General features: G+C 40.8%; 1 protein-coding gene across 1 annotated transcript in view; it reads right to left on the minus strand.

The window, feature by feature from the left end:
* PITPNC1 (phosphatidylinositol transfer protein cytoplasmic 1) overlaps positions 1-26,079 on the minus strand; it is a 223,282-nt gene that overhangs the window by 85,632 nt on the left and 111,571 nt on the right. The window contains exons 3-4 of the mRNA XM_061615570.1: positions 13,342-13,430; positions 11,255-11,262 (exon numbers count right to left, since the gene is read on the minus strand). Of these exons, the coding sequence (XP_061471554.1) occupies positions 11,255-11,262; positions 13,342-13,430 (97 nt within the window). The remainder of the gene's footprint in view (positions 1-11,254; positions 11,263-13,341; positions 13,431-26,079) is intronic.

Below are 26,079 nucleotides of genomic sequence, written 5' to 3' on the forward strand. Positions count from 1 at the left end.
CACCATTTCCCCTCAATTTGAGGTGTTAAACAAGTGGCATGTACTTGTGCCACTCCTATTCTAATGTTTCATTCATGATATTGTTTTGGAATTAGATGGCGACAAGTGTGTCTACCTGCTAAAGTGTGGAAACAACTTTCTCTTCTACTCTAGGCCAACAGCATGATTGTCTTTCCCATACTCGTTTCAAGCCAGCTTGCTATTCTCTCATATGTGGGACTGCAGAGAGACCACAAACAGGTTTCTTACCTGTAACTGTGGCTCAGTGTGGGGCCATCAGTCATAGAAGCCACTCTCCATATTGTTGTGGCCTGCTCTCCTTCTTATTGTTTCTTATTTATCTGCTGCGGCAGACCATTAGGAACCAACTGGGAAGGCAGGAGCCACAATCCTTTGGGTGTGCTCCTTGAGAGCAAGGTGGGCTTCCCAGCACAACTTTTTATTACATATCTCTGGAAGATTCCAAACTTTGCTTTGCATAGGCACAGAATCCATATTAGGATGTTAGGCCTGCATAACCAGAAGTGGCACATGGACCACTAATTTGGCTTCTGTTGTGGTATTTATTGGAGTCTTAAGTTGCAACACTATTTTTACTGTGAAGAGGGAAAAACCCTCAGCCACATTGTCAGAATGGTAACCACCATGAGAAGTATTCAGATTTTGACACAATCCCCAAAACATTGCCCAGTTGTGGGAGAGATGAATGGCACCTTGGGACTTCACCCACTTTTATTTCCTTTGGAGTGTCTGACTATTTGCAACACCTTTTATATACTCTATAGAAATACTTGTGCCTTTACCCCACAGGTGTCATATGATGACTTTGCTACTAAATTATTATATAGCTAGTTCTGAGACAAGGAACATCTCTAATGCATCAGAAACAACTCATACCATTTGCATTCAATACAGTATTAATGTGCAGTTAAGCAGGGACAGAAGCAACAGCAAAAGTGATCTACGTGTCTTCTTTTAAAGTCCAGAAAACGTATTAAACCACTTTCAATGTATCTAGCTGCTTTATACTGAGTCAGGCTATTAGTCCATCTATCTCAGTATTGGCTACTCTAAGGTTGTTCTCCAGTCTTGCTGCCTGAGACTGTGTAATTGGAAATGCCAGGGACTGAAATGGAAACCATGAAAAGTGTGTTTTCTTTGGCCCAAATAACTTTTTTTGAAGCTCTGATCTGCTTTTGATTCTGGTCAGATTGGTAACCTGTTCCTACTATCTTTGAAATGGGGGGAAGTGAGCACAGCTGCCTGCCCATATGGTTCACCCCAGGATTGAGGACAGAGGACTGTGTTATCTTCTATATTAACCATCTGCAATTGATTGGATTTTGGCAGTAATCAGAATATATTTTCTGCTCAGCATGAATAATGATAGTAATGAAAAAGGAAGGTTTAAAAGGAATTGAGTTAGCTAGCTTTTGGCTATTGTTTAGTTTGCAGGCTAAAAACCTCTCTCTTGGCTTTGTTGTAGTGTAACCTCAGTATAGGGTTGCTATATCAGAAGCATCCAAACACTGAGATTTCAGGGGCAGGCCCTCGTGATGTCATGGGGTAGGCCCTAGTGATGTCATGGGGACAAGCCCTAGTGATGTCATTAAACATGATACATTAAGCATCAGACACAGCTGCTTGGAGCATACAATTCAAACAAAAACAGTTCTCTGATTGGAAATGCTGAAAGATGGTGTTCCCAGGTCTAGTTGAAGTGACAGAACCATTCCTTCTCACCTGCTTAAGGAGCCTAAGTAGGGAATATTTAATCTAGCCTATTTGCTTCTGGCAAGAAGGGTTTGAGTGCCCTCAGGCCAGGCCAGTCACCAGAAGGCCATTGTAGGAAGAAATGTTGTGGAAATGTTAAATGGGAGCACTCAGGAGTAAAGATGGATGCTCCTGAAAGCTGCAATAATAAACACACTTATTAAGGGACTAAGCCCCATAGAACTCAATAGGACTTACCTGTGCATAGATGTGGTTTGGATTGTGCTGTTGGTAAAGCTTTACTAGGGATCTTCTGCAAAGATATCCATATCCAAGCAGGGTTGGCAAACCCCCTGCCTGGAATGCTCTGCCCCTGCCTTTTAACATGGCACCCGGGTCATTTGGTACCGTCTAGCTCAGTGCTGATGACATGGACTAGCATTGGCTCTCCAGGATTCCAGGCAATAGTCCTTTCCAGATATTGAATTTTCAACCTTTGCATGCAAAGCATGTGCCCTACCACTGAGCTGCAGCCCTTCCTGTTTAAAAAAGTATATTTTAACATTGTTCTTTTCAATTCACTAATGAATGCACCCCCCTCTAGGATGCACACCTTAACGTGGTGAGAGGGTTTGAGAGTGTTGAAGAAGCTGAGAGCAAAGAGGCTAGACTAGCAGGGGCACCCAAGGTGGAATGGTCAAAGCTAAGACACCAGACTAAAATGCATCCAAACTCAGAGGAAGGCAATGGTAAACCACCTCTGAATACCTCTTACCACGAAAACCCTATGAACAGAGTATCCAAAATGCAACATGAGATAGTGCTGAAAGATGAGACCCCCAAATCAGAAGGCACTCACTGAGCTACTGCGGAAGAACAAAAGACAAGTACGAGTAGCGCTGTGACTAATGACACAGCTGGGTCAAAGCCGAAAGGAAGCCCAGAGGCTGATGCGCACAGATGCGAAAGGAGAGTCCGGAGTTGTAGGACGCAAACAATAGGAACATGGAATGTGAGAAGCATGAACCAGGGAAAGTTAGAAATTGTGAAGCAAGAAATGGAACGTATCAACATTACAATACTTGGCATGAGTGAATTAAAATGGACGGGAGTGGGCCATTTTCAATCAGGCAACTACAAAATATTTTATGCAGGAAATGAGAAATCAAGAAGTAATGGGATTGCTTTAATAGTGAGAAGTTATGTAGCAAAAGCAATTAGGAGCTACAACGCAAGGTCTGAGCGGATAGGAGCAATGAGATTAAACGGGAAACCTATTAACATAACCATCACCCAAGTTTACACTCCAACAGCAAACGCAGAAGAAGAATTGGAGAGATTTTACGCAGAAGTACAGGAGGAAGTTGATCACACACCAAAACAAGATGTTCTGATAATCATGGGGGACTGGAATGCAAAAGTAGGGAACAGAGAAGAACTAGGAATTGTGGGGAAATGGGGCTTAGGAGACAGAAATGAAGCAGGAGACTTACTGAATTCTGTGAAGCCAATAATTTGTTTATTGCAAACACATTTTTTGAGCACCCGAAAAGACGACTGTACACGTGGACATCACCAAATGGTCAATAAAGGAATAAAATTGATTATATAATTGGTAGCAGAAGATGGAGAAGTTCTATACCTTTTGTGAAAACAAGACCAGGAGCAGACTGCGGTACAGATCATGAACTGCTCGTATCAAAAATCAGAGTAAAGCTAAAGAACAACAAAGCAATCATAATACCAAAATACATTTAAATAACATCCTAGAAGAATATAAAGATCAAATAAGGAGCATATTTGAGGCTTTAAATTTAGTTGACAGAGAACCAGAAAAACTATGGACTGAAGTCAGAGACATTATCAGGGAAGAAGGCAAAAAGACAATACGTCTAGTTAAAAAGAGAGAAAGACTTTAATGGATGACTGAAGAAACTCTTAAAATGGTTAAAGAGAGAAGGAAAGCAAAAGCAAAGGGAGACAGAAACACAGTCAGAACCCTGAATGCAACCATACAGTGACTAGTATGTAGGGACAAAGAGACTATTACAATAGTTATTGTATAGCAATAGAAAAGGACAACAAAAAGGGAAGAACAAGAGCCCTATTCCGAAAGATTAGAGAAATGAAACGGAAATTTAAACCAAGAGTAGGAATGTTGAATAATCAACAGGGGAACAAACCGACTGACCGAGATGAAATAAAAGGAAGATGGAAGCAATATACAGAAGAACTGTATAAAAGAGATGCCAGGATGACAGATTCATTCAAAGAGGAACCGTATGATGAAGAACCAGAAATTTTAGAATGTGAGGTGAAAGCTGCTCTTCAAATACTTGGAAGAAACAAATCACCAGGAACAGATGGCATACCAATAGGGTTGCTACAAGCTACTGAGACTGAATCTGTCCAAATTTTGACAAAGATCTCTCAAGAAATATGGAAAAATAAACAATGGCCCACAGACTGGAAGCGTTCAATATATATTCCAATTCTAAAGAAAGAGGATCCCAGGGAATGCAGTAATTATCGAACTATTGCCTTAATATCCCATGCAAGTAAATTAATGCTCAAGATTCTACAACAAAGGCTCTTACCATATATGGAGTGAGAAATGCCAGACATCTAAGCTGGATTTAGAAAGGGAAGAGGCACCAGAGATCATATCACAAACATACGTTGGATAATGGAACGGAGCAAGGAATTTCAGAAGAAAATCACCTTGTGCTTTATAGATTACAGCAAAGCCTTTGACTGTGTAGATCATGAAAAACTATGGAATGCTTTAAAAGAAATGGGGGTGCCACAGCATCTGATTGTCTTGATGCACAACCTATACTCTGGACAAGAGGCTACTGTAAGGATAGAATATGGAGAAACCGATTGGTTCCCAATCGGAAAGGATGTGAGACAGGGGTGTATTTTATCACCCTATTTATTTAATCTATACACAGATCATATGGAAAGCAGGATTGGACCAAGATGAAGGAGGTGTGAAAATTGGAGGGAGAAATATCAATAATTTAAGATATGCAGACGATACTATACTACTAGCAGAAACCAGTAATGATTTGAAACGAATGCTGATGAAAGTTAAAGAGGAAAGCTCAAAAGCAGGACTAGAGCTGCATGTCAAAAAGACTAAATGACAACAGAAGATTTATGTAGCTTTAAAGTTGACAATGAGGACACTGAACTTGTCAAGGATTATCAATTCCCTAGCACAGTCATTAACCAAAATGGAGACAATAGTGATGAAATCAGAAGAAGGTTAGGACTGGGGAGGGCAGCTATGAGAGAACTAGAAAAGGTCCTCAAACGCAAAGATGTATCAATGAACACTAAAGTCAGGATCATTCAGACCATGGTATTCCCGATCTCTATATATGGATGTGAAAGTTGGACAGTGAAAAAAGCAGATAAGAGAAAAATCAACTCATTTGAAATGTGGTATTGGAGGAGAGCTTTGCGCATACGATGGACTGCAAAAAAGACAAATAATTGGGTGTTAGAACAAATTAAACCAGAACTGTCACTAGAAGCTAAAATGATGAAACTGAGGTTATCATACTTTGGACACATAAGGAGAAGACATGATTCACTAGAAAAGACAATAATGCCAGGGAAAACAAAAGGAAGTAGAAAAAGAGGAAGGTCAAACAAGAGATGGATTGATTCCATAAAGGAAGCCACAGACCTGAACTTACAAGATCTGAACAGGGTGGTTTATGACAGATGCTCTTGGAGGTCACTGATTTGTAGGGTCGCCATAAGTCGTAATCGACTTGAAGGCACATAACAACAACAAGCTGCCTGTTAGCTGCAGAGTCAAACTCTCTACTAACTCAGATACAGAATTTCCAAGTGTAGATGAGCAGGTTCAACACTGTACCTTTTCAACATCTTATCTTTACTATCAGTTTCTCTGGAAATGAGGCAAGTTGTTAGGATCTTTCACTGTTCCATTATAACACATATAACACAGGAAGGCAGTTGGATTTTACGATATATTACGTATCTGTGGCACCATCTGTCTCTTTCTTGCTATCATCCATCCCAAGAAGTCTCCACTGAATATATTAATTCAGAGAATTGGACTCGTCCCTTGATATAATATATTACATAGCATTCTGTTAAGAATTGGTCTAAAATAATGATTAAGATCTAAAAGCCTTTTAAGTACAAAATAAAAACAATAACATAACAGTCAGCTAAAATCCCACAAGGGGATTATACAACCACTAGGATATAGTCAGGCTTGTGTTGTAGCGAGGAAGGAATCTTGATAACTGCAGACATAGCCATCAACACTGCATCTTTATTTACTCTTGGAATTCAAGCATAGTATCATATCCATGATATACAGGTGGTATTGATGAAGGCCTCTGTTGATCCTAGTAGTTTCTAAGGTAAGTAGATTTGTCCATAGGCTGCTGGGCAAGACTTCAAAGTAAAATCAGAAGGCCCAGATCATGGGAGTGCCTGGACAATATGTTCCTTATGTCTCACAATGTGAGCTCCAGCATTATGTACCAGCCTTCATGCAGTTGTCAAGGTTACTGAGAGTGAGGGTTTGCCGAGACCTCCTTGGCAATGATTACTACAAATAAAGATTATTTCCTGATAAGGCTGAGACCTTGTTGGGTGTCCTATGTGGCCTTACCACCTCCCTCTTGCCTGTCACATAAGGATTAGAAAACAAACCCGTGGGGAAGCTAGACAAGTGTTTATTGTCTCAAGACAATAAACAAGAACCAAACAGCAGCAGAAATCTCCTTACTTTATCTAGATGTAACTAAATCCAGTCCACTAGTGACTGACTTCACCTAGATGCAACAAAATCCTTTGTCACATAGTGACTAAACTATGTAGTGACACATTACCCACACATCCCTCAAATGATCTCAGGGAATGGGCTGGTTCACAGTAAGTGGTAGCCAATGTGGTATTCTGCAGATGTTGCAGCAGCATCCTGCACCAGCATTCTGGACACTATTCAGAAGCAGACCCAAGTCAAGCACATTACAATCCAACTGTGATGTAATTCAGAACTGCGTGACTGTGGCCAGATCTGCCTTCATCAAAAATACTAGTGCACCAGGCTCAGGTGAGCAAAAGTAGTCACGGGCACAGCCACAGTCTGATTATCCAGAACTAAAGTGGGCCTAGGACAGGGGTAGCCAATACGGTGCTGTTGGACTACAACTCCCATCCTTCCTGACAATTGGCCATGCTGATTGTTGCTCATGGGAGTTGGGATTCCAACAACATCTGTCCAACAACATCCAGACAGCACCATGTTGGCTACCCCAATCTAGGATCAATCCCAAGCTGCACACCTGATTTGAACTGCATCCAAAACAATGTATTTGCATTGCTGGACTAGACTTCCAACTAAACCAGAGGACTCCTTTCTTCAGTTAAGCATCTGTTTGGTCACAATGTAACTTACCCAATTAATTTAATGAAGGCCCCAAAAGTAGCCCTTTTCCACTTCATCAAACTATCACCTGCTTTGACCCTTTGTTTTGGTCAGGTTGATGTCAGGTAAGTACCTTTGTTATAGGTTGACAATTTTTGGATTGCAGTAGAAAGTAGAGTAGAAGGTTATTCTGTTCAGAATAGTGCACCTATAAGTATATTCACTAATAGGCAAAAAACCTTGCAGTTTAAGAACATACCTATAGCCCACAGATATTTCTATCAAACTTTAAAAAGCAGGGAAATTGGGCAGCTATAGTGAATGCACCAGGGGAGCAGGAGACCTGACTTCCTCTCTGAGATATTGGACTGCCCTACAAATTTGTCAAAATGCAAACACAATATGGGTTGGTCTTACACAGTCCAATCCACTTCCTGTGCAGCTTGGAATAATTTGGTAACATGTGCCTCTGGGCATATGGTGAGTGGTGGCAACACCTGCCATCTCCAAAGATGGAGAATTATATTTTTGTATGTTTGTTGGTGTTCTTCTTACTTTGCTTCTTTCCTGTGTTACTAATGTTTCTACAGAGAATCGAATCTAGAAAATTTTATTTCTCTCATTTTTCATCCTAGAAATTTTTATTAATTTCAAAACCTTTTTATTGGTCAATGTCATATGATGGTGAAGACAGCCTTTTGTGTTTCAAATTGGAGGTTATGTTCTATTTCTATTTTGGGTGCATTAACAGTTGAATCTGAAACTGCAGTTTGATGTAAAATCAGACTGATTACAATACGTTGCTACTTCAGCAATGACTCTAGCTGTTGCTATGTTTAAACCATTTCATTTAAGGCAAGGTGGGCACGGTCAATTAAAAACATAGAGCACACCTAGAATTTTGCTAGAACATATTTCACCTCCCACTGTTTTATCTTGTGCAAAAGAGGCACTCCTGATGTCCACTGGAGACTATTCTGCAGAATAGTCAGTGCCATTATTCCACAATTAGTTTTGTTTTTTTTAATGTAAATTTTGCAAAATGTTGCTGTACACATATTCACAGAAATAGAAACAAAAGAAAATGATTTCCTATAGGAAACGTCACTAAAATTGCAAAGTAAATCAGACATATTTAAAGTGACCATCTGAACGATATCAACTGAAGGTAGACCCCAACACTGATTTTATGCCTTCTATGTAAAATTTTACCATATATATATATATATATGATTTCCTATAGGAAACGTCACTAAAATTGCAAAGTAAATCAGACATATTTAAAGTGACCATCTGAACGATATCAACTGAAGGTAGACCCCAACACTGATTTTATGCCTTCTATGTAAAATTTTACCATATATATATATGGTAAAATTTTACATAGAAGGCATAAAATCAGTGTGTATTTTAATTGTGTTTTATGTATTTTAATTTATTTTAATCTTTTTGTGATTTTACTGTTTACAATTTTATTATGTACATGTTTGATTTTATTTTTGTAAGCCGCCCTGAGTACCCTATTATAGGGTAGAAGGGCAGGATAGAAATATTTTAAATAAATAAATAAATAAACTGTCTTAATAATGTTGCTTCCTCCCTGCTCAAACAAGGTCAGCACAGCACATGACTTCTTTCTATTATTTGGGCTGAGTGCAGGTGTTGCCACCACTCACCATATGCTCAGAGGCACATGTTACCAAATTCTTCCAAGCTACACAGCAAGTGGATTGGACTGTGAAAGACCAACCTAAATTGTGTTTGCATTTTGACAACTTTGTAGGGCAGTCCAATATCTCAGAGAGGTGGTCAGGTCTCCTGCTCCCCTGGTGCATTCACTATAGCAGCCCAATTTCCCTGCTTTTTAAAGTTTGATAGAAAGATCTGTTGGCTATAGGTATGTTCTTAAACCACAAGGTTTTTTGCCTATTAGTGAATTTCCCTGCTTTTTAATCTTGGAGGTAAGAAATGGGACCCTGTGCAAGTTTGCTGAGAATGGATTGATCATTTGCATCCTTATTGAGTGCAGTGGGATTTACTCCCCTGCAATCATGCTTAGGATAGGTGAAACTGACCACAGGGGATGGGGAGGGGAGAAGGAAGGAGGGGAGGAGAAGGACAGGTTTGATCATTTGCATGCTCATTGAGTTCAGTGGGATTTACTCTCGTGCAATCACGCTTAGGATAGGTAAAACTGACTGGGGGGGAGGGAGGGCTGGAGTGGGCAGGGGAGGAGAAAGAAGGGAGGGGAAGAGGAAGAGAGAGGAGAGGGGAAGGAGGAGAAAGGCAGGTCTAATCATTTTCATGCTTATTGAGTTCAATGGGATTTATTCCTATGCAATCATGGTTAGGATAGGTAAAACTGACCATGGGGGAGGAGAAGGGAGAAGGGGAAGGGGCAGATTGGAGGGGGGCAAAGGAAGGGGGAGGACAGGATTGATCATATGCATGTTTATAGAGTTCAATAGTATTTACTCATGTGCAATCATGCTTAAGATAGGTAAAACTGACCATGGGGAGGAGGGAGGGGAAGGAGGGGAAAGGGGAAGGAGGGGATTGGAAGGGGATGGGTAGGGAGGGGCAAAGGAAGGGGGAGGGAAGGGGCAAGAGGGAGGGGACAAGAGAAAGGAGAAAGGAGGGTGGGTTTGATAATTTGCATACTTTTTGAGTTCAATGGGATTTATTTCTGTGCAATCATGTTTGAAAATGGAAATGGACTGCCTTCAAGTCAATCCCGACTTATGGTGACCCTATGAATTGGGTTTTCATGGTAAGTGGTATTCAGCGGGGGTTTACCATTGCCTCCCTCTGAGGCTGAGATGCAGTGACTGGCCCAAGGACACCCAGTGAGCTTCACGGCTATGTGGGGATTCGAACCCTGGTCTCCCAGGTTGTAGTCTAACACTGACCCAGGGGAGGGGCAGGGAGGGGAGGAGGAGGGAGAGGGGAGGAGATTGGGTGCATGAGCACTGGGCAGAGGGGAAGCCCCTCTTTCCTTTCCAAAAGGAAAACATTGTGAACAGTATCATTGCTTTTCAGCGTTTCCCCCACCCTTTTAGTCTACAGCAGGCACATATAGCCTCCCGCCCAAATTTAAACCAAAGCTGTCCACACATCCACACTAGGCCTTTATTTCACTTTGGACAGTCATGGCTTCTCTCAAAGAATCCTGGGAAGTGTAGTTAGTGATGGGTGCTGAGGGTTGCTAGGAGACGCCCTGTTCCCCTCACAGACCTTCCATCAGAGTGGCTGACTATTAAACCACTCTGGCCACTGAAGGTCTATCAGTGGAATAGGAGTCTCCTTTCAGCACCCTTCACAAACTACAATTCCCAGGATTCTTTGGGGGAAGCCATGACTGTCTGACATGAAATAAAGGTCTGGTGTGGGTGTGGCCTCCTGATTAGCCAAGCCCAGCAGCTGTGACTCCAGCTTTTAGAACACTAACAGTGTATTACAATTAAAATTTACAGGGTTCTTAAGCAAGCACTTCTGAGTTCAGGACTATAAGTTTTGTAAGGTTTTGTTTTGAAATGAGCTTATGGGAAGCATCAGAATGGCATGGGGGTATTTTCAATTTAACATTGCAGAATGTGAAAAATCCACCCTAGCTATATTGTGGCTGTATAATTGGTGTCTCTTCTATCTTACACTCTTTTATTAAGTAATTTTTTTCCTTTATGAGCGCTGAGCCCAGATTTGTTTAATTTTGTCTGGAGAATGCAAAGTTTTCCAGACTCTGTATTCAGATAGAGGATTATTTTATAGGTTAATAAAGATAAAACAAAATCTGTCTCTTGGCTACCAACAAACCAACAATAACTAGCACTTTAAAGGCCTTGCTCTTTTTTTAAATTTTTATAGAGATTTCATTTCTATTATAACTACTGGGTAGCAAAAGATATCAAGCTTCTGAAATTATCATAATATTAAGTTAAATAATTGATAAGGTCTTCCTAATATTAGCTGCAACATCCTTCCCCTATTATATAAAAGAGGACCCATCTTCTATTGATCATCAGCACCACTATGAACAAACCCATTTTGGAGTCTACTGCTTAGCTTTACTACCACCTTTCTGAGAGTTAAATAGCATGACAAAGAGTAAGCAAAACTTACCGTGTATTCTGGCCCAAGTTTGTCCAATGGGAAGAGAAGAAAAGAAAAAAATGGCATAATTATTTTATTGTTCATACTGTGTTATTAAAATGTAAAGCCACATTAGTAATTGTGCTGACATGCATAGTGCAGTCCCTGTGGATTATATGGGATGGAACACAATGCAGAAAGACAGTATTTCTAATTGTTTCATAGCTGATCAGAGATGGAAGTCAGATTGCTGAAGCACCAGGCATATTCCTGCATAACTTTGCTCTTCCCCCTCCTCCAAATCCCATCCAAAAGCTGTTAAGGCCAGAGGGCAGCATTGCAGGGAGGAGACAGATGGTATACTCATCACCTGCAAGTGGCCTGGATCATTTTATGATTGGGAGAGGGGGAAATGTTACAATTCTGATGTAGAATGTATGAAAACAAAATGTATACACACCTGTTCAACAGAAGTGAGGTGAAGGCCAAGATTTATTTTGTCTTAGATATCCTAGCTATTTCTCAGTACTAGTGGGATATTCCAGTTTATGATTTAGTATATAAACAGGGCTCTAGTGTGGTCAAATTCAGGAAATAACAAAACAGACTGAAGTTGCACTGACAAATTAGATACTTATTTCATAACATTCTATAAGATCAAATACTGTCTTTCAGGAGGAATATAGTATAGGTCAGGCATTCTCCTCAGAGGATTGAAGCCAGCATTCCATATCCGAATTTACAGAAATTACATTTCTATTTATTATTTATTTTTCTATAGGTAAAATGCTTGACAGTAAGTGCATTTTCTGCAAGTCAGCAAACTGAGCTGTCCCCCCAATTCACCCCCTCTTCCCAGTATACACATTGGTGGTGAAAGAAAGTTCCCCCCGAAAGCAATCATTGTGGGAAGAGAAATTGGCTTGCCTCAGATACAATATGCCAAAGCAATTGTTGGGAAGGAGGCACCGTCTCTGAATCCTATGTTCCTCTCACCCTCTGCCCTTTCTTTGGCAGCAAAAACAGGGTCCAGTCCCTCTTTTGTGGGGATTTGGGCACAATGACTCAATAGCTCTTGGGACACAGGAAAAGCCTCCCCAGAGTCATCCTGCCTAAAGATTCGAAGGAACCAACACACAGGCACAGAAACATAGGAAGCTGCCTTACGCCAGGTCTGACTACTTGCTCGTCTTGTCTACTCTGAGTGGCAGCCACTTTCCAATGTCCCGAGCACTGGTCTTTCCATTCAATTGATTGGTTGAATCTGGGACCCCCTCCATGCAAATGTATGAGCTCTACTTACTGAGCCATGGTCCCTCCTGAGGATGATCCTGAGGAAACCAGTGCTGCAATTTACAACCTCTAAAGATATAGTAGTGGCCTCCCTAGGTTCATCTCACCCAGAAGCTCAAGAGAAAATGAGAGGCACTTGGGAAGACCATTGGCTGGAGGACTCTTAGCCTCACCCCACCTGACAGCTCCTTGTGCTGACTGCGATTCATTTCCCCATAACCAACAGAAATCTCCCACCCTTTGTGGGCTCAAGGCTGTGGTCACTATCCTGTGGTGCCGGCAGCGTTTTGGTAAAAAAAGAATAGGTGTTGGTACTCATTTCTTGGTAAAAGTGCCATGGCTGCCAACACAAAATGGCTGCCATTAGCAGCAAAAAAAGAAGTGCTGGTACTCTGTACCAGTGTGTTCTGTCACACACAAAAAGCTCTGGGTGCCAGGAACACTCCACAGTTACATGAGGGAAGTGCATGTGTGCAATTCTCACCTCGGAGGGAGATTTTTTTTTAATCCTCCACTCTTTTTCTGTAAGAATAGTAGGTTTTCTTGGTCTGTCTGCCCCCCCCCATCAACCCACCTCTATTTGAGCACTGGAGATGTCTCATGAAAATATGCCACTTTACAAATAGATAGAAGATAGACCTAGTAATTAAATTAAGAATATACAGTAGCTGAATTTGGACTTCCAGAAAACATTTCAGAATTTAGGACCTGCTTGCAGTTTTGTGATGAGGAACTTCAAAGGACAAATGCATCAAAGGACAAACATGACCTTTATCCTTAAAAAAATCTATCCCCACTGTTCATAATAATCCTTTGAAACGCACCTGTAATTGTGTATGGGTAGTAATTCCATGCCTTCTCTGTAACATAAAATATTTTGGGCACAACAGCTCTTGCCCAACTTGGGAGTTTGCTGCAAAGAGAAACAAAATCTTGGATAGCCAGTACAGAGAAACTGAGTTCATCCAAAAGAATTAATATACAGATGCAAGACATACTGACTTAGCATGAGGATGTATTCAGAGAAGACAACATTTCAATGCAAAATGCTAAACACAGACCTCAGAATTCACATAATGGTCATATAACAGCATGGGCTATAACAAGTTTTACATATTTTTTAGGCTCTAAACCATTGGCAGTCAGAGGAATACTATACTTCCTTTTTTGCTGCTACCTCTTCTTTTGTATCTCCTTGTGCAGTAATCTTCAACCTTTTCATACCTTTAACCCAAACAACCATTTGGAGACCCATTTCTTAATTTTTTTTACTATATATTTTAAGGTGATAGTGCTGCCGTTGCAACCCACCTTGAATCAGTCTGTGACCTGGTAGTGGGATCCAACCAACCAGTTGAAGAGACATTCTCTCTAGAGCAACCAAGGCTGATGGGACTTGTCGTCCAAAATATCTGGATGGCACCAGGTTGGCAAAGGCTGCTCTAGTGCAACAGGATGACCTCCCAAACTGAATGCAACATCCCGTTGATTTGTGAGGATATTCCTCACAATACTAGTTAACAATTTAAAACAGGCACAATCTAGCCAAAGTTAAATACATTTATATTCCATAGATCTTAGTAGGAAAAATTGGTACATGCTAAATCTCGGCCGCTGAAATCAGGGGGACTTCAAAGTGCTTAAGTTTGCCTGCATTGTATCCAAGTTGGTGAGTAGTTTTTTCCATTCATACCATCTGACCTGTTGTTAACAAATGGCTTTTTGTCAAAAGTCACCAATTTCTCATTCAAGAATAATGACCCAGAATAGTTAATATTTATTCACTTTGCCCCTTCCAATTTTTATTTTTATTTCTTTACTTTTTACTTTTGTTTTTAAAACATTGTTTAATGTGGGGAGTTGCCTTTCTTTTTTGGGGGAGGGGATCGCCTGCTTTTTAGGCAGTGTTTTGTTTATTTTGGGGTGTATGCAGGTGTTTTGCCTGTTGTTGTTTTTTAGTGCATCATTTTGAGTGCATTTTGTGGTGCCCATGACAGTTTCTTAGATTTGCAAATGTGTCTCCAGACCAAAAAAGGTAGACGACCCCTGGTGTTTAGACTGCATCTTGATGTATTATAAATAGGGGACATACTGCCTTTCACGGTTCACAGTCAGCATTTTTGAGATTCAAAGAATTCTTGTGATAGATAGAATAATAAGAAACTGCCTTTGTTGGCAGAAGGATTACACACTAGTTTTATTGATGGTATCAGCCCATCTAATTTAAATCTTCCAAATTAAAGCACATGCAAGGAACCTACAGCTGGTAAAGGAAAATAGGTATCTTGATGGATACAAGAGTGGCTGTATACTATAGCAAGCACAGATTTTTTGCATTCTGCAATGTTAAATTGAAAATACTCCCATGCCATTCTGCTGCTTCCTATAAGCACATTTCAAAACAAAACCTTACAGAACTTATAGCCCCAAACTCAGAAACGCTTGCTTAACAACTCTCTAAGTTTTCATGGTGATACACACAAGAGTCAGAAAGTTCAAAGTGTAAAAGAAGAGGAAAAAAATCCAGACCCCTGTTGGACTTTTTTCTGTCAGTGGTCACATAATTTGTTGAAATTAATTAAAAATCAGCCATGTTCACAGAGTACCTGTAATCCTATTACTGACCTTGCCCCATACTCTGATCATCATCTTCTGCAGTTTAAAGGTTTCAAAAATGCATGGCTGATTTTTAATTAATTTAAAGAATTTAACATTGAAGTCTATTATAACGTCGGGCATGCTCAGTAAGAACCAGCTGTCAGTGTTCTAACAGCCAGACTCACAGTTGTTTGGTTTGGCTAATCAGGTGGCCACCACCACGCCAGACTTTTATTTCACTTTCAACAGTCATGGCTTCCCGCAAAGAATCCTGGGAAATGGAGGTTGTGAAGGGTGCTGAGAGTTGTTGGGAGACTCCTAGTCCCCTGAGAGAGCTCCAGTGGCCAGAGTGGTTTAACAGTCAGGCCCTCTTCTGGAAATTGTAGCTCTGAGAGGGGACTAGGGCATCTTCTAGCAACTGTCGGCACCCTATACAAACTACACTTCCCAGGATTCTTTGGGGGAAGCCATGACTGTCTAAAGTGAAATAAAGGTCTGGTGTGGATGTGGCCAGGGACTGCTTTGGTTTAAATTTGGGTGGGAGGTTACATGTTCCTGCTGCAGAATAAAAAGGTGGGGAAAACCCTGAGAAACAATGATAATGTTCACAATGTTTTCCTTTTGGAAAGGAAAGGGGCTTTCCTCTCCCCAGTGCCTGCCCACCCTATCTCCTCTCCTCCCTTCCCCATCCCTCTTCCTCCCTCCCCCCACCCTTCCTCTCCTTCTCTTCCCCTTCCCCCACCTTGCCTTCCCTGCCCTTCCCCCAGGTCAGTTTCACCCCTCAGAGGCACATGTTATCAAATTCTTCAAGCTACACAGGAAGTAGATTGGACTGTGAAAGACCAACCCAAATTGTGTTTGCATTTTGACAAATTTGTAGGGCAGTCCAGTATCTCAGAGAGGAGGTCAGGTCTCCTGCTCCCCTGGTGCATTTGCTATAGCTGCCCAATTACCCTGCTTTTTAAAGTTTGATAGAAATATCTGTTGGCTATATTCTCAAACAACATTTTTTTTGCCTATTAGTGAATTTTTATTAGGATCAGCTTTCTTATAAGTGTTAAATCTAATAGCCACACCAGTGTTTCTGCACTTCCTCATAAACCTTTAGATACTGTATAAACCAGTCTTCCCCAACCTGGTACTTTTCATCATCCCTCACTATTAGCCACACTAACAGGGGCAAAATATCTAGAAGGCACCGGGTTAGAGAAGGCTGGTATAAACCCTGAATTACAATGACATTGTAGCCTTGCAGTTTATCTCTGTTGGGTGTTCTAAAATGTTAGATATGCATCACAATGAATCCCTTAAGGTTTGGTTCCCTTCCACTTCTGCAATTGTCTCCCCCTCACTGCACATACACAAATGTGAGTGTTTCAAGTGACTGACAAAAGCCCTAACACGGGGGGGGGGAATAAATATAGATATAAATACAGATATAAATCCTTCCCATGTACTGGAAAGGATTCAGAGGAGAACTACAAAGATTAAAAAGATCTATGTGGCAAATCCAGACTGAAAAACTAAAAGTACGGGTATGTTCAACTTAAAAAGAAGATTAATAAGGAGTTCACATACCATCAGCTATTTCTGTCAAGTGTTTCATCTAACACTTTCTACCTTCAATGAACACTTTCTACATCAACTTATGGGAAGCATGAGTTTTAAAATGGGGAGCGTTAAAAAGGTGGCAGAGCAGCTTTTAAACTGACTGAGGGGGGAAACCCGACAGGAGCTGAGGAAGGTCCAGTTTGGAATAAACCTCCCCCCTGGGATAAAGACCAAAGAAATTATGAAATTTTTGAAAGGGGTAGGTGTAGAAGTAGGCATTGTGAGAGCAGGGGCACAGGATATAAATTCAGAAGGGCAAAACTACCACAGGCCAAACCGCAAGTGCCAAAGACACTTGAAGAGAGACACTGCTTACAAGTGCCTGTACGCTAATGCTAGGAGCCTCCGAACCAAGATGGGAGAACTGGAGTGCTTGGTCTTAGAGAAGAGCATTGATATAGTGAGCATAACGGAGACCAGGTGGAATGGAGAAAACCAGTGGGATACGGTTATCCCTGGATATAAACTATATCAGAAGGACAGGGAAGGACGTATTGGTGGCGGAGTCGCTCTATACGTGAAAGAAGGCATTGAATCCAGCCAGCTCGAAACCCCAGAAGAGGCAGACTCCTCCACAGAATCGTTGTGGGTGGTGATACCATGCCCCAGGAGGGATTTAATACTGGGAACGATCTATCGTCCCCCTGATCAAAATGCTCAGGGAGACCTTGAGATGAGATATGAAATTGAGGAAGCATCCAAACTAGGAAATGTGGTAGTAATGGGTGACTTCAACTACCCAGACATAGACTGGCCGCATATGTGTTCCAGTCATGACAAAGAAGCAAAATTTCTAGATATTCTAAATGACTATTCCCTAGACCAGTTGGTCATGGAACCGACCAGAGGGACGGCAACCCTGGACTTAATCCTCAGTGGGGAACGGGACCTGGTGCGAGATGTAAGTGTTGTTGAACCGATTGGGAGCACTGACCATAGTGCTATTAAATTAAACATACATGTAGATGGCCAATTGCCAAGAAAATCCAACACGGTCACATTTGACTTCAAAAGAGGAAACTTCACAAACACTTCACAAAAATGAGGGGATTGGTAAAAAGAAAGCTGAAAAACAAAGTCACTCGAAAATGCTTGGAAGTTGTTTAAAAACACTATATTAGAAGCTCAACTGGAGTGCATACCGCAGATCAGAAAAGGTACCGCCAGGGCCAAGAAGATGCCAGCATGGTTAATGAGCAAAGTCAAGGAAGCTCTTAGAGGCAGAAAGTCTTCCTTCAGAAAATGGAACTCTTGTCCGAATGAAGAAAATAAAAAATAACACAAACTCTGGCAAAAGAAATGCAAGAAGACAATAAGGGATGCTAAAAAAGAATTTGAGGAGCACATTGCTAAGAACATAAACACCAACAACAAAAAATTCTATAAATACATTCAAAGCAGGAGACCATGTAGGGAGGCGATTGGACCCTTGGATGATAAGGGAGTCAAAGGTGTACTAAAGAACGATAAGGAGATTGCAGAGAAGCTAAATGAATTCTTTGCATCTGTCTTCACAGTGGAAGATATAGGGCAGATCCCTGAACCTGAACTAACATTTGCAGGAAGGGATTCTGAGGAACTGAGACAAATAGTGGTAACGAGAGAGGAAGTTCTAGGCTTAATGGACAATATAAAAACTGACAAATCACCAGGCCCAGATGGCATCCACCCGAGAGTTCTCAAAGAACTCAAATGTGAAATTGCTGATCTGCTAACTAAAATATGTAACTTGTCCCTCGGGTCCTCCTCCATGCCTGAGGACTGGAAAGTGGCAAATGTAACGCCAATCTTCAAAAAGGGATCCAGGGGGGATCCCGGAAATTACAGGCCAGTTAGGTTAACTTCTGCACTTGGAAAACTGGTAGAAAGTATTATTAAAGCTAGATTAACTAAGCACATAGAAGAACAAGCCTTGCTGAAGCAGAGCCAGCATGGCTGCTGCAAGGGAGTCCTGTCTCAGTAACCTATTAGAATTCTTTGAGAGTGTCAACAAGCATATAGATAGAGGTGATCCAGACAACATAGTGTACTTAGACTTTCAAAAAGCGTTTGACAAGGTACCTCACCAAAGACTTCTGAGGAAGCTTAGCAGTCATGGAATAAGAGGAGAGGTCCTCTTGTGGATAAGGGATTGGTTAAGAAGCAGAAAGCAGAGAGTAGGAATAAACGGACAGTTCTCCCAATGGAGGGCTGTAGAAAGTGGAGTCCCTCAAGGATCGGTATTGGGACCTGTACTTTTCAACTTGTTCATTAATGACCTAGAATTAGGAGTGAGCAGTGAAGTGGCCAAGTTTGCTGACGACACTAAATTGTTCAGGGTTGTTAAAACAAAAAGGGATTGCGAAGAGCTCCAAAAAGACCTCTCCAAACTGAGTGAATGGGCGGAAAAATGGCAAATGCAATTCAATATAAACAAGTGTAAAATTATGCATATTGGAGCAAAAAATCTGAATTTCACATATACGCTCATGGGGTCTGAACTGGCGGTGACCAACCAGGAGAGAGACCTCAGGGTTGTGGTGGACAGCACGATGAAAATGTCGACCCAGTGTGCGGCAGCTGTGAAAAAGGCAAATTCCATGCTAGCAATAATTAGGAAAGGTATTGAAAATATAACAGCCGATATCATAATGCCGTTGTATAAATCTATGGTGCGGCCGCATTTGGAATACTGTGTACAGTTCTGGTCGCCTCATCTCAGAAAGGATATTATAGAGTTGGAAAAGGTTCAGAAGAGGGCAACCAGAATGATCAAGGGGATGGAGCGACTCCCTTACGAGGAAAGGTTGCAGCATTTGGGGCTTTTTAGTTTAGAGAAAAGGTGGGTCAGAGGAGACATGATAGAAGTGTATAAAATTATGCATGGCATTGAGAAAGTGGATAGAGAAAAGTTCTTCTCCCTCTCTCATAATACTAGAACTCGTGGACATTCAAAGAAGCTGAATGTTGGAAGATTCAGGACAGACAAAAGGAAGTACTTCTTTACTCAGCGCATAGTTAAACTATGGAATTTGCTCCCACAAGATGCAGTAATGGCCACCAGCTTGGATGGCTTTAAAAGAAGATTAGACAAATTCATGGAGGACAGGGCTATCAATGGCTACTAGCCATGATGGCTGTGCTCTGCCACCCTAGTCAGAGGCAGCATGCTTCTGCAAACCAGTTGCCGGAAGCCTCAGGAGGGGAGAGTGTTCTTGCACTCGGGTCCTGCTTGCGGGCTTCCCCCAGGCACCTGGTTGGCCACTGTGAGAACGGGATGCTGGACTAGATGGGCCACTGGCCTGATTCAGCAGGCTCTTCTTATGTTCTTATGCTTACTGAGAGTAGAAAAAGAAGGAATGTTTTTAAACAGTAGAAAGGTAAATTTAGGTTAAAGATGGGGCAGAAGAAACTAGCAGTATTGCTACTGGTAGTTCTACAACAGACTATTCTCCCTAAAAAGGTTATGGAATCTCCTTATGGGAGATTTTCAATGTTCATCGGGCATGTCTTAGGGGTGCTTCACATATACAATATTCTGACTTTGGAATGATTCTCAGATTCTCTACATCCAAGGTGGTTTTATTCCAGAGAAATTTTGAGAACATTTAAGGTTTCTGCAGCTTGATTAAATATGTGACCAGTATATATTAGCTCTTTAATGTTTCTCATATTTAATTGTTTCAATGTGCATTGGGAATCTTTTGAATATTCTGTTGGCCCCTTGAGGATTTTTTAAATCAAAAGGGGAAGCTAGAACTATTTCAATCAATTAATATCATTATTTATAAATGGGCAGATTTTCTTCAAGAGGAATGTGATTTCTTCTTGCAGCTGGAGAAACAGGACATTCAAAACCTAATTCCATATGTTTGAGTCTCTGAAGTTCTGCTGAAGAAATCTCCAGGCGTAGAACTTACAACTGAGTCCCTCCGCCCCAGCTGACTTCATTTTTTGCTCCCCTGCATCTTGCTGGAGCTCTAAGTGTTAATTTGTACCTTCCAGCTTATCCCTCTCCTCTCTTACATCCTGGCCATCTGGCTCTTAGGGGGACAGACTCCAACAAGTGCAGAGCATTTCCTTGTCAAGGGGAAATCAAGGGGGGAAAGATGTACACAGCTCCTTTCTTGGAAAGAGAAACATGCGTTTGCTGTATTGTTTTGATGCTGCTTGCACATGGTGGCCTAGTTAATGTGACTATGGGTTTAATATGAATGAGCAGCATGCTCAAAAGTCCCTGCTTTGCTTCTTGCTGGCTTCTGGCCATATTGTTCTGAGAATAACAAGCATAAAGCCTTGGCTTGTTGTGTCATCTGAACTCAGCTTTGTGGCTTCTCTTTTCTTTTTTTTCCCAAACAAACCATGAGCAGTAACCAAGGCTTGTTTGTGGTTTATCACTCATGGATTCTTTGGGGAAAACAAACAAGTCTGTGTTGGGTCAACATGACAAACCAAGGCTTGTGGTTTGTTGTTCCCAGCATGGCATGGCCAGGAGCAAAGTGGGGACTTTGGATTAACTATGGTTTAACATGACACGCAAACACAGCCTATGTAAAATGAGCTACTACATTTAAAGCTGCGTGTGATATGTATGTGATACCATCTGCTAAACAACTGTTTGACAGAGCCTGTGTACTGTCCTCAAGCACTCTTCTTAAATGAATAGGAATCATTTTAGAAAATAAAATTAAAAGATTTATGCTTTGTACAATGCTTTCCTTTCTCTCTTCAATTTTCTTTGGCAAACATTATTATTCTGACCTTTTGTTATTTGGCTCTTGTAAAAGACTGACATCTTAAACATTATCTGACAGTAATTCCCTTTAAAATATTATTCTTGTGGTTGATAGTGTTTTGACTGAAAGCATGGATATTAGGAGTACATTTTCTACTCATGATCTCAGCTGTATATTAATGTAATACAGTGATATTAATGACAATCTCCCTGGCAGAGAGCTACATCAGATAGGCCTATTCTTATTGCACAACCACAATAATCTGTTGCATCTAAGACAGCACTTTTTAAACTTTATATTGTCAGGGGGAAAACACTTTCCCCATCAACTTGTCAGTAAGGATGGGGGAAGAAATTTGATTCCATTCACATTTAAAGGTGAACCTACCAAATTTGCATTTTCCAAAACTATGCAAGAACTGAAAAAAATAAGCCATAATTTGAAACTCACACATATCTGAATTTTACAATAAGAGCATAAGAATTGCCCTGTGGATCGGGCCAGTGACCCATCTAGTCCAGCATCCTGTTCACACAGTGGCCAACCAGATGCCCATGGGAAGCCTGCAAGAAAGACTTGAGTGCAAGAACACTCTCTGCTCCTGCAGCTTCCGGCAACTGGTTTTCAGAAGCATACTGCCTCTGACTAGGGTGGCAGAGCACAACCATCATGGCTAGTAGCCATTGATTGATAGCCTTATCTTCCATGAATTTCTCTAATCCTCTTTTAAAGACAACCAAGATGATGGCCATTGTTGCCTCTTGTGGGAGCGAATTCCACAGTTTAACTATGAACTGCGTGAAGCAGTACTTTCTTTTGTCTGTCCTGAATTTTCCAACATTCAGCTTCATTGAATGTCCAAGAGTTCTAGTGTTATGTGAGAGGGAGAAAAACTTTTCTCTATCCACTTTCTCCATAGCATGCATTATTTTATACACTTCTATCATGTCACCCCCAAAAAGCCCCAAATGCTACAACCTTTCCTCATAGGGGAGTCGCTTCAATCCCTTGATCATTCTGGTTGCTCTGTTCTGAATCTTTTCCAACTCTACAATATCCTTTTTGAGGTGAGGTGACCAGAACTGTACATAGTATTCTATAGATTTATACAATGGCATTATGATATCAGCAGTTTTATTTTCAATACCTTTCCTAATTATCCCTAGCATGGAATTTGCCTTTTTCACAGCTGCCACACATTGAATTGACATCTTCATCGAGCTATCCACTATGACCCCAAGGTCTTGTTCCTAGTCAGTCACCACCAGTTCAGATCCCATGAGAGTATACGTGAAATTAAGATTTTTTGCTCCAATATGCATAACTTTACACTTGTTTACATTGAATTGCTTTTGCCATTTTACAGCCCAGGAGAGGTCGTTTTGAAGCTCTTCACAATCCCTTTTTGTTTTAATAACCTGAACAATTTAGTATCATTAGCAAACTTGGCCACCTCACTGCTCACCCCTAATTCTAGGTTATTTATGAACAAGTTAAAAAGCACAGGTCCCAATACCGATCCTTGGTGGACTCCACTTTCTACAGCCCTCCATTGGGAGAACTGTCTGTTTATTCTTACCTCTGCTTCCTGCTACTTAACCAATTTCTGATCCACATGAGGACGTCTCCTCTTATTCCATGACTGCTAAGCTTACTGAGGAACCTTTGGTGAGGTACTTTGGTGAAAGCTTTTTGAAAGTCTAAGTACACTATGTCCACTGGATCACCTCTATCTATATGCTTGTTGACACTCTCAAAGTAAAAGTATCTAAAAGGTTAGTAAAACAGAACTTTCCCTTGCAGAAGCCATGCTGACTCTAGCTTCAGCAAGGCTTCTTCTTCTATATGCTTGGTTAATTTATCTTTAATAATACTCTCTACCAGTTTCCCTTGGGCAGACATTAAGCTAACTGGGCTGTAATTTCTGGAATCCCTCCTGGATCTCTTTTTAAAGATTGGTGTTACATTGGCACTTTTCAGTCCTCAGGTATGGAGGCAGTTCTGAGAGACAAGCTTCATATTTCTGTTAGAAGATTAGCAATTTCGCGTTTGAGTTCTTTGAGACCTCTTGGGTGAATGTCATCTGGACCCGGCAATTTGTCAGTTTTTATTTTGTCTAATAAGCCTCGAATGTCATTTCTCATCAACCACTATTTGCCTCAGTTCCTCAGACTCCCTTCCTACAAATGTTAGTTCAGGTTCAGGGATCTGCCAGTATCCTCCACTGTGAAGACAATGCAGTTCTCCAGCCAAGTAAAGTGTACAAAAATACATGTACTAGGGTAAAGTGTGCATTAAGATGTGCCTTTATATTTAGTGAAAATAACAAACAAAAATATTTATATAACCTTTACTTTATAAGCTTCCAAAGAACCCCAAGAACTCAATTTGAACACTACTGCTCTAAAAGTTTTGACTAGACCTAAGAACAAACTGAACTTTAATAAACCTCTTGGAACTAGATTAGCTTGCAGCTTACAAATAATATGACTTAATACAAGAGTTGTATCAAGTTTCTCAGAAAGCAATACAAACGTGAATTCAATTTGAGTCGAAGCCATAAAAATAATAAAGTGTGCTAGGTTTTGGAGTTCACTGCAGGGTAGAATGAAACCTCAGGGAAAGGTTCTCTGTTTTTTTTAATACACTGAACAGACCTGCAAGTTTTAGCTGTGAAATTAATAGACAAGTTCCATCTGCAGAACACAATGGGGCCCATTTAGTGCTAACTCACACTCTAAGCAATTTCATTGATTTAAAGGGAACAATGCATTGAAGACAATACTTTCCAATATCAGATTGCAACTGAAACTGTGCTGGGCAGTGAAATATAATTAGCACTCCTAAGGCATTTGAAAGGATAGAGCAGAGGGCAAACAATGAGCGTTTTCTGCAGGAGACAGCTTAAAATTGCTTGAATTTACTCATAATGGTCTAACGAGTCATCCATCATGGTGAATCATCCAGATGTGTCATCTCTGACCAACATAATTCCTATATTCAATTTTTTAAAAACTAATTAATTCTTGGAACTGCTGTATGAGCAAGGAAATGTCACACACATAATATTATATACTTGCCATTTTTAGCAAAAGTGTCACTTCTAAATTAATATCAAGCCAAATCAAGAGTGCCTTGAAAAAGGCTGCCTGGAAATTAAAATGTTCTTAAGAGCTATTTTTTCTTTAAAATGCATCATATTAGAAACTGCTACTAAAACAATGTACTGGCAGCTTGCATGGGAGAAAGTATTACATTATGGATAGAGGTCCTATGCTAGAATATATGACATGACTTTTTAGAAAATAGTGGAACTATACACTCCAGAGATACAGTACATAAAATGAAGGTATAAAGACGTGTTATTTTGCTAACAGATTTGCCTTAGGCAACAATCAATAGTCAAGGAACTGACACTTGCCTAAAGGCAATATCATATAGTAACAAGACAAGTATGATGGTGAAACAGTTTTGTGGCTAAGAATTTGAACACTGTAAAACAGAAAGAGAAAATATAAAAGAGAATCATTCTTCTCTTTGCTAAATGTGACCTAAGAGCAAAAGATACGGCAAAAGGTTGGAAAAACACTCCAGCTAGCATGAGGCTCTGCATGCAGGCAATACTTTTTGATCTGACTGCTTCTGCTTTACAGAGTGAACCAAATATCCAACATTTTTTCCTAGAACAGGATTAAGATAAAATTTACCACAAAAGCATTTCAAGACTGAATTCTTACTCCAGCTGGGACATGTATATTCAGTGGAGGCTACTCCACTAGGGCTACTGGGGTGCAGGCCTTCCAAGGAGAATGCCATGTTGTTTTTAAAAATCTGCTCCCCCCCTCGGCAAAATCAGCAAAGGTAGTTCCTCCACCCTCAGAAGTTCAGGGGTGGGACAGGGCATTCTCTGTGGCAGCCCCTAAATTGTGGAATTTTCTCCTCACAGAGCTGCACCTGGCACCTTCACTGCATAGCATTCGTTGTATTCTGAAGACCCACACTTCACCCTGGCCTTTGATGCCTGAGAGAGATATTTTTAGAACCTGATCTAGGTTTGATTGTAATTTATTTTAAACTGTTTAATGTTGTATTTTGCCTTGTTGTGACTTGCCCTAGGATCTTCTGGTGAAGGACAGGTAATAATATAATATATATTAAATAAACAAAATTATGCATGGTGTGGAAAAGAGGAATAGAGAGAAGCTTTTCACCCTCTATCATAATACTAGAATCTGGATACAATGAAGCTGAATATTGGGAGATTCAGGACAAACAAAAGGAAGTACTTCTTTACACAGTTCACAGTTAAAATGATGTAATTAGCTGTCACTGGATATAGTAGATGGCTTTAAAAGGGGCTTAGACAAATTCATAGAGCATAAGGCTATCAAAGGCCACTAGTCATGATGGCTGTGTACTACCACACGTATCGGAGGGGGTATGTCTCTGAACACCAGCTGCAGGGGAACACAACTGGGGAGGGAAAGAACTATTATGTTCATGCCCTGTTTGCAGGCTTCCCACAGGCTTCTCGTTGGCCATTATGAGAACAGGATACTGGCCTAGATGAGTGGTTGGTCTGATCCAGCGGGGCTCTTCTTCTGCATTTGACCCTTAATGGAACTTATAAGTGGTAAT

This window comes from Rhineura floridana, chromosome 3 (genome assembly GCF_030035675.1).
Source record: "Rhineura floridana isolate rRhiFlo1 chromosome 3, rRhiFlo1.hap2, whole genome shotgun sequence".
Taxonomy (NCBI): Eukaryota; Metazoa; Chordata; class Lepidosauria; order Squamata; family Rhineuridae; genus Rhineura; species Rhineura floridana.